The following is a 9,639-nucleotide window of genomic DNA, read 5'->3' as shown; positions in this document are numbered from 1 at the left end:
AAAAAACTAATTTAATTATTATTGATGTTGTTGTTCCCTTATCCTTTTGGTTTCAGTATTCGGGATTCCACACTGAAAGATCGGAATCTGACCATGACAGCCAGTGGGGTGGAAGTCCCCTGACTGATACTGCCTCCCCACAGCTCCTGGACCCAGAGAGGCCTGGTTCTCAGCACGAAGTGTCATGTGCCTACAGGCAGTTCCCAGATCGCAGCTCCCTCTGCTATGGCTTTGCACTGGATCATTCCAGGCTGGTGGAGGACAGGCACTTCCACACTCAAGCCTGTGAGGGAGGCCGCTGTGAGGCAGGCAGGTACTTCTTAGGAGCACCACCAACTGGCAGAGATCCCTGGTGGGGATCTCGAGCAGCCTTGCCACTTACCAAGGCCTCCCCGGAGAGCAGAGAAGCCTATGAGAACAGCATGCCGCATATCACCTCTGTCCACAGAATCCATGGTAAGAGCTTGAGGGGTACCAGATACCCAGCAGGAGGCTGTACATCAGAAGGACTGACTCCCGTACTCTTCTACCTTTGATTTATAGAAATCCACACCAATGGAAGTTGAAGAACTAAGTCCACTCAGCTTAAGTGTATTAATTTTGGTAATGTTAGCCTATTTATGACAGATGAGAAAAATTTCTCATTTTAAAAACCATAGAGAACAGAAATTAAGTATCAGCAATTTATATATATCCCAATTTATAGTTGTACTTGAATTTTGCCTTGTCATCCTGAGCATTCTCATGGCAGCTTCTCTCTACCAGGGCACGGTTGCTGTGCTGGACAAGGCAGGCTTTGATTATTGGGCTATGGTCCTGTGCATACATGAGCAGCTTCTCTGGGAATCAAGTCCTGGTAGCTGCCTCCCATCATCATGCCAGAGAAAAAACCACGTTGTAAAAGGTGGAGAAACTACCTGGATTTTCACCTTGGGAGAGTTATACACCTTCACCAACCCTGAGAAAGGGACACTAATGTTAAAGTTTTGATAATTGGTAATACTTTCTTCAAACTAAATTATTCCGTAAATTACAAAGTAAATTACTTTGGTAATTACTTTTTTCAAAGAAAATGAGTTAAGAAGAGTCTATCCTGATCATTACAAGTGTAGATCTAGGCAGGTCTTTGATAATCTCCCTGTTTTTATTAAAAGTCAGTGACATTGCAAAGGCCCTGTTAATTCTCTCCCTGCTCCTAGCACGAGAAGTGTGCTAGATCATGTCTTCATTTATAATGCTCCCTGGCAGACATTTCATTGAGCATTTTTAACTTCTTTCCATTGTTGCTTTTTATTTTTCTGCTTTTCCTTTGAGTAAACAACCACTTAAGAACCAAGGAACATTTTTGGTAGTCTGGTAATGGAAACCCAGGGCAAAGCACAATTACTTGCCAGGTAAAGGTGAGAAGCAGACCTATATGGCTTAACCTATATGGGCTGGAGGAAAATGTTAGAAATATCTGGTAATGGAAATTCAGAGCAAAGGGCAATTTCTTGCCCGATAAAGGTGAGAAGCAAAACTCTGGCTTAACCTATATGGATTGGAAAAAAATGTTAGAAATACAACAAGGGAAGAGGACGGGAAGCAATGGCGTGTGCTATTCAGGGCTCTGCTGCAACATTAAGCAATGGCGTGTGCTATTCAGGGCTCTGCTGCAACATTAAGCAGTTTACAGCACTCATACATCCCTGCCTTCTTTTAGTTTTGCTTTTTATATTTGTTTCAGACTGAGAAGAACCCAGTTTCTGAAATGTATTTTGAATGCATTACTCTTTGGCGTTTAAACCCGCCTTCTTGGTTCAGAACAAGTTGTTATAAAAATGATAATATTTATTTACTCAAGACTTTGTTTCAATAATAATTAGAGTCCTGTTTCAGAAATAACCAAAGATTTCATTGTTACTTCTGAAGCTAGCATGCTTACCCTACTGTTGAGAGCAAAGTATTTATACTTTTGGTTATGATAACTATCTTTACATCTGCATCATTTATCCATCCACACCCATATACAAACATATTCATCAACTCCAGATTTTTAAAAAACTAATAATAGAGCCTTAGTATAGTCTCATTTAAGATAAACCAAGAATTATAAAAAAATTTCAGTGACTTATTTAAAATATAATGGTTCAGCTTATACAACGGTCATCTTTAAACTCAACTGAAAACATTCTAATAGCAAAAACCAAATTGTATTCACAACCTCATATTACTTGTAGATGTGCAGGTCCAATAACTTATGTACATAGGGAAATATGAATATGATTTACTGATTTACTAATTGGTATTTACAACTAATGAATGAAATTTATTTTCTAAGAAACATTTTATAAATGTTATCTGCAATTGAAACCCTTTGATTACATACAAATCCAATATACATCTGAATTTCAGTACAAATGTTAATATTCTGTCATACAAACCGGTTTCTATTTCCAATATGTCACTAAAATGAAAGATGTAAGTTTTTTTTTCAGGAAAGAAATGCACATATGTGTGTGTGTGTGTGTGTGTGTGTGTGTGTGTGTGTGAATTTTGACACCACCTACTTTTTATTTTTGTGATATAGGTCGAGGTCACTGGGACGAAGATAGTGTGGTCAGCTCTCCAGACCCTGGGTCAGCCAGTGAATCAGGTGACCGATACCGCACTGAACAGTACCAAAATAGCCCACATGAACCTAGCAAAATTGAAACTCTCATAAGAGCCACACAGCAGATGATAAAAGAGGAAGAGAACAGATTACAGCTAAGGAAAGCGCCTCCAGACCAACTGGCTTCCATTAATGGAGCTGGGAAAAAACACTCTCTCTGTTTTGCAAACTATCAACAGGCTCCACCGTCAGGTGAAGTCTGCCACAGCTCTGCTCTTGCCAGCAATTCACCATGTGACCATATCCAGCAGAGAGAGGGCAAGATGCTCAGCCCTCATGAAAATGACTATGACAACAGTCCCACTGCACTGTCTCGGATAAGTAGTCCCAGTTCTGACCGCATTACAAAGTCCAGTTTGATCTTGGCTAAAGACTATCTACATTCAGATATGTCTCCTCATCAGACAGCAGGAGACCATCCTGCCATCTCTCCAAACTGCTTTGGCTCCCATCGGCAGTATTTTGATAAGCATGCCTACACATTAACTGGATATGCCCTGGAGCATTTATATGACAGTGAAACTATTAGAAACTATTCCTTGGGATGTAATGGCTCACACTTTGATGTAACTTCCCATCTGAGGATGCAGCCAGACCCAGCACAAGGACACAAGGGAACATCTGTTATAATAACCAATGGAAGCTGATGTTTTTCTAAGATATTTTGTTCTTCAAGGGTCTCTGAAACATATTTATCATTTAATGCCCCCTTAGCAGCATTTACTATGCCACAGATTGTTAGAAAAGCTAAGTTAAAGTTTCTGGCTATTTGGCAGGAGTTTCTGTGGGAGTAAAAAGTACAAAATAAGAACAACCCCAATGTTCAGGGTTATACACAGATAACTGAGCTAAAATAAATACAGAAATTGCCCACATATTACAGTGGAACCATAGTAGATATATTTGAATTGAAAAACACTAATGCAAAGTAAGCATATACACAACGTGGAAGGGCTGATAAATTGTGTCACGACAATCTAGTAGAATTCATGCACATAAATCTTATGCTACTCACAAACTGCTATGTACGTTTCACATGCATAAATACACAAAATGGGTCCCTACCACATGAAGCTTCTGAAAGGAATACCAGTTCCCAAAATAGCTCAAGAGAAGAGGGATGTGTCTTGTAAACCTGTTTCTTCATCTTTATGGTTTTGAGCTAGTCCACTCATTTGGTTCAGGCATGAATTAGAGAAATGGTGCTATCTACAGTACATGAATGCATTTTCACCTGGTACCCATTACACACAGTCAGGAAGCAGTGATTTTTCCACCTTACTTTTGAGTTAGACATAAACCAGGATTGCTTTGACACAGCAGTAAGGATCTTTCTATGTCACAGCATTGAAATGTTAGGAGACAAGAAGTGTAGCCTACTCAATTTTAAGTGGGTTAGAGAAGGAAAGGGCAAAGCAGCATAGAATGATACTGAATCTCAAAACACACCTTTTAAGACTGAGAACAGGTAAACAACATTTTGGGGACTTAGATATACAAATAAGAAATTTAAACCAGCTCACCTAGACAAAATGCTGATTAGTGCAAAAGTAATTAAGGAAGATCTGTAAGGTACGACAGGATAACAGGATAAGTATTGAAAAACATCTCAAAGCACAGATACGAGAGTGTCTCATGTGAAAAGTCTCATGAGAGGGTCTAAGTTAACAGCTCGGGCAGATAGACAAGTGGTTCAAAAGGTGCATGGGGAACTCAAAGGGAAAATGTTGACTTTCTTTGCTATTTGTAAACAGTGAAAACAACATACTTGCTCAAATGTCCATGTGGCACAGTAAAAAGTCCAGTGAACTGTATTGCAAGATCTCTGGGTTTCTATTCTGCTCTTGCCTGTCACTTAAATTTGGGACCATAGATGCATCATGCACAGTCCCTGAATCTTGGTTTTCTGGTCTGAAAAGCACCTCTTGTCCATGGTTTATGACTCATTAGTGCAAAGTAAACTAGTAAACAGTTAAATTTCTGCTATGAGTTTTCAAGATTTTGGATTTTTCCATCCAGGTCTAGATACTTTGTTATTTAAGCAATGTGTGGACTCTTTCAGGCAGGAAGAGTTATAGTCAACTCTCTCTTAGATGCAGCCAAATGAAGATGGTATAAATTTATGAGGGGGAAGAAAAAAATACTTAAATCTACTAAATGCACTGTTCTCTAGTATTCAAAGAAAATGACATGATTGGTTAGAAAAGTTTCATAGGTAGTATTTCTTAGGATTCCCATGCCTGTTACTTTTGTGATATTTAAGAAGGGGAATCTACTGGAAGGACTTGATTATGAAAGCATTACACGGCATCAGACACTCAGGGATTAGTACTGTATTTTCATCACTCAACACAATCATTTGGTGACAGCCTGTATGACAATACATTTAGAGTTGAAACATTGGGTTGCTTATACACGAGAGGAGAGGATACACAAAATTAACTACTTGAGTATAACAAAACAATATTATCAATGAAAATGAAGACAGGTGCAAGTCAGTGAGAACATAGCTTATGCACTTAAATGTACCTTCAAAAATGTTCTTAGGACAATGAAATCTAAAATTTGAACCCTATAAGAAAAATATTCTGTAATTTTGAGAAAATTATTTCTGAGATACACAGAGAATAGATGATTTGGCTAAAATTTCAACATGAGAAATGTTTTTGGAATGGCGATGGTTTTACAGAATTCTGTAGGTCAGGCAAAAATATTTGGTGAGTGGGTATTTTGGGCAGAAAAAAATCTATACAAGTAGGTTATATTTCTGGGTAGGTATATATTAGTTTATCAGAGGTACCTTCTGTAAGAAATATAAAGAAGAACCTAGGCATATGAACTAATACTAAAGAGAGGATTGTCACTAAAGAAATTCCAACAGAGTTTTTAATGTGGAGGATAACTCATATAAAAATAAATTGTGAACTCCACAGACAGAGTCTCATAAGGAGAAACAATGCTTCCCAGAATGCCAGAACTAATATTTTTAAAAGAAGACAGAATCTTCTAAATTATAATTTGATTTACAGTCTTGGTAGATTGACCCATTTAAAATATACTAGTCATTTATTTAATTAAACAAATGTCAATTTTGCAGTGATAATTTTATAATATTCCACATAATGCTTCAAAGAATCACAATATATATAGCTTACATTGTTTGGCAAAATGGCATGATTATTATAAATGACTCCAAATGAATTGACCTTTTATAGCTAGGTGACTTCTGACTGTTCACATAGATGTACAGAATGTATTTGTAGCCTCCATTATTTTGTTCTGTATAAGAACAAATTTGCTTATAAAGAATTATCTGCGTCTTAAAAATACGGGACTAGAATAAATACATTTCCAATAACTTTATCAAAATTAAAATTAAATTGGCTTTATTTTTAATCCTTGATTTTCCCATTTTTGCTAAAATATTGAAAGCCTGAGAGGCATGTTTCCTTCTATCACTTTGGGAATTCTTAAAAAATGTTACATCTAATTATAGCACCACAACATTCACAGTTTATTAGTCTTTACGAAGCCTATTTTATCTGGAAATAGTAAGAATATCTCTGACGCTTATTTACTTTCTTTACCAAGATAAAATTTAAAATGGTGGGTGACCAATGAAATATAAAATTTCCCGATCTTCCTGTTAAAATTATTATTGTGAACATACAGTTGATATATTCTTTTTGGATGTATTTTTAAGGTCAGAGACAATGTAGATGAGATATTTATGTATGCTCTGTCCCCACAAATCTTTTGACATCACATGCAAAATCTAATGTGACAGTTTTTCTAAGCTGTACTTGCCTGTACAAGACACTATGTCAAAACTGATAGGACATTCAAAACCAGACAGTACGTAATAAACAATTTTTCAGTGTTTATAAGGAAAGCTTCATCTTATTTTCTGATTATAGTTTATAGAGCTAGATTATTCCCAGCGAGTATTGTTCTTCACGTCTGCACCCTGCTGCCTGCCACATGCTGCCTTTGGGAAGAGAATCCCACTTAACATAACCTTGAATGGGATCTCCTTAAAAGGATAATATCTTCCATTTCTATTTCTTTTTTATGTGGATTTTAATTCTAATATGAGATTATTTGGAAAGTATGAATTGATATTTTCAAATAAAATGAAAGCCTCCCCCCATCTAGATTACGTAAGTGATAGAATAGCTGGAAAGACACTGAATACAGACTTGCTTTTTTTTTTTTTTTAACTCTGTCTCTTGCTCTGTATCTCTCTGTTTCTCTCTCTTGGAACCAGCTAATCACCAAGCTATTTGTATGATCTATCAGTGCTAGCAGTAATTGAGAGTGACAGAGTGAGAGCTGAGGACTGGACTGGGAATCGCTTATCTTGCCTGGAATAGCTTACGCTGCGGTATTGCCTTTCTTGTTAAAAAAAAAAAAAATGAATGTCTGGGTTTGGCTTCTTAATTTACTCAAATGGTAGATGTAGAAACACATCCAGTTTTCTGAGTGACTTAACAGAGAATGTAAGTCCTCCAAATAAGTAATTGAGCATTCATGTAAGTGTTAATTTTTTGTAAGGATTTCACTAGAGGTAAAAATCTGTTGGCTAGCTCTTACTGTGAAGATATACAGTGAACAAGACACTCTAAATTTTAAGCGAGGGGCAGAACAGCTGTGGATACATGCAAGTGTATCATAAATAGGAAATATCCTTGGGGGAAAGTTTTGTGTGGTACTTATTTCTTGTGCACAAAGGTTGTACGGGTAGTGCTTAAATTCAAAAGGTAAGATGACAATTCCGTATAGGCATTCATTCAGCGTTCTTTCTCTCAGAATGTGTGCAGAAAATACACACATACACACACATACACACAAATGCACACACACACTATGACTTTTATATTACTTTGAGAATTTATAAATGCGCTATATCTAATGTGAATGTATGATGATTCACACAAGAAATTATAATTCATAATTTTAAGATAATCATTGTAGTTTATTTTACTGGGATTTGCTGTGTGAATTTTGCCTTCATAAACTAGATAAGAGGACTTTGTCCTAATCTGATAATCACATTAAATTTCTACCTAATAATTATGATGTGTTTACATTTCAAAAGAAATGAAATTGGCATTGGTAAATTTTTCCAATAACTGTAATTTCTTTTCCAAGGAATAGATTTCAAAAATAGAAAAGAAACAAGAGGCACTTCAAGAAAGAAAAAAATATTTTATGCTTGTTTTTTTGACTGACATGCTATAAAAAGGATTATATTTGTGAGAGAAGATACTGGTTCGAAATACCCTCTTGCAATGTATAGTTTTTAGTGATATTGTAGTATAAACTTGTAATTTGAACTTTTACGTTGGAATGTAAAGTAGAAAATAATAGCAATGTCAATGATATCTTGCAAAGTGTTTCCATTTATAATTATTTATATTGTAAATAGCTTTCTGAAGTAAAATTGAAGTTAATGTCCATAAAATGTATTTATTATGTGAGGAATTTTTGGTTTAAATATAGTTACCAACATGCATTCTGAGTCTGAATTATTCATTGAAAGAAGAATCTTTATAGGACAAAACAGATTTGTCAGTCAAACTGGTACTCTATAGGCAGCCATTTTAGCTCTTGATTTGGCTAGGTTGTTCAACTCTACAAACACTCCATGTACAGAGACGCAAGAACAGAAGCTTGTGCACACAAAATGACTACTCCACAAGGGGTCTATTTTGTTAGACCCCATGTTTTAGACCTCATGTGCTTTCAAGAAAATATAAATCCTTCAAATAATCATAAAATGGAATATTCCCTGACCTGTTCTAGGGTCCATATTGGAACTAGTACTACCTTTTGTCATTGTCCCCAGGGAAGGTTTCCACAGCAAGGTGAGCTCTTGAGTATTATATGGGAGCATCTCCGTTATGTTGCCCAGCCCTCTGCCCTCTCCCCAGAGGAAATGGCAGAGATGACTATATTTTCATTCCAAATAAAAATTATATTTTAAAAGAGCCACCATGTGTCAGTCATAAACCAAACTCAGACCATTATAGAAGTCAGTGAGAAGATTACTTCCTACCAGAGAGGTAGGTAGATTCCAGCGCTCTCCATTTTAGTATTGAAGGGTTGAGATTCAGAGTCCTTAAGTGGTTCAGTTGCAAAGTTTGCACATGGTAGAGATGAAATCTGAACCTCCCACATTTGATCTAGAACAGTACCTTGATTTGCTCTGCTTTCCTTATGTAATGATAGTCACAATACTACATATAGGAAAGGAAATCCTCATCTAAATGATAGCTGCATAAAACAGTCAGTTCAATGAAAGACAACTCCGGCAGCCCCTGTGCATTGTCTTTGTGTTGGGGCTGCTGTTCTCCAGTTTCAGTGATGGAAGAATACCAGCATTAAGAGAACCAGACCAACCCTATGGTCCATTTGAACAGAATATTGCCTTTCTGCTCTGGTATCTGGAGTTCAATATGCCTGTAGTCAAGTTGTTCACACAAGTTTCTTATGCTATTTAAATAAAAAAAAAACCTGTGGTACTAGGTAGAGCTTTGTGTGCACTCAGCAAGCACTATATTAGCAAACCATGTTCCTTGTCCCTATTATTTGCCTTAGAGGCACTGTCAATTAAGTAGTAGTTAGGAATTAAGCATTCTCAGAATATGAACTCAAGCATAAGTATTACCTTTCATGATAGCCAGTAAAGATTCTGTTTTGTTTCATGGAAAGCTTTCATTTTTCTTGGGATAAAAATCCAACAAAAGAGAAATGGCTCAGTGATTAAATTGCTTTTCGTGCAGAGGACCTGAGTTCAGGTTCCAACCTCACTCCCACTTGCAACTCCATCTCCAGGGTATCTAATGCCCTCTTCCGGTCTCCACAGGCACCTACACACATGTACACAAATCCTAATACCGGCACACATGCATATGCATAGTTGAAAATAACTTTAAAAATTTTTAAAAATCCGCCGGGCGGTGGTGGTGCACGCCTGTAATCCC

The 9,639-nt window shown here is 36.7% G+C and overlaps 1 protein-coding gene across 1 annotated transcript in view; it reads left to right on the top strand.

Moving 5' to 3' along the window:
• Positions 1–8,105, top strand: part of Sim1 (SIM bHLH transcription factor 1) — a 78,271-nt gene extending 70,166 nt beyond the window's left edge. Inside the window, exons 11-12 of the mRNA XM_005363509.2 lie at positions 57–456; positions 2,570–8,105. Of these exons, the coding sequence (XP_005363566.1) occupies positions 57–456; positions 2,570–3,300 (1,131 nt within the window). The 3' untranslated portion in view covers positions 3,301–8,105. The remainder of the gene's footprint in view (positions 1–56; positions 457–2,569) is intronic.
• Positions 8,106–9,639: the final 1,534 nt, after the last annotated feature.

This window comes from Microtus ochrogaster, linkage group LG9 (genome assembly GCF_000317375.1).
Source record: "Microtus ochrogaster isolate Prairie Vole_2 linkage group LG9, MicOch1.0, whole genome shotgun sequence".
Lineage (NCBI taxonomy): Eukaryota > Metazoa > Chordata > Mammalia > Rodentia > Cricetidae > Microtus > Microtus ochrogaster.
This window is presented reverse-complemented; position numbering and strand designations above follow the sequence as displayed.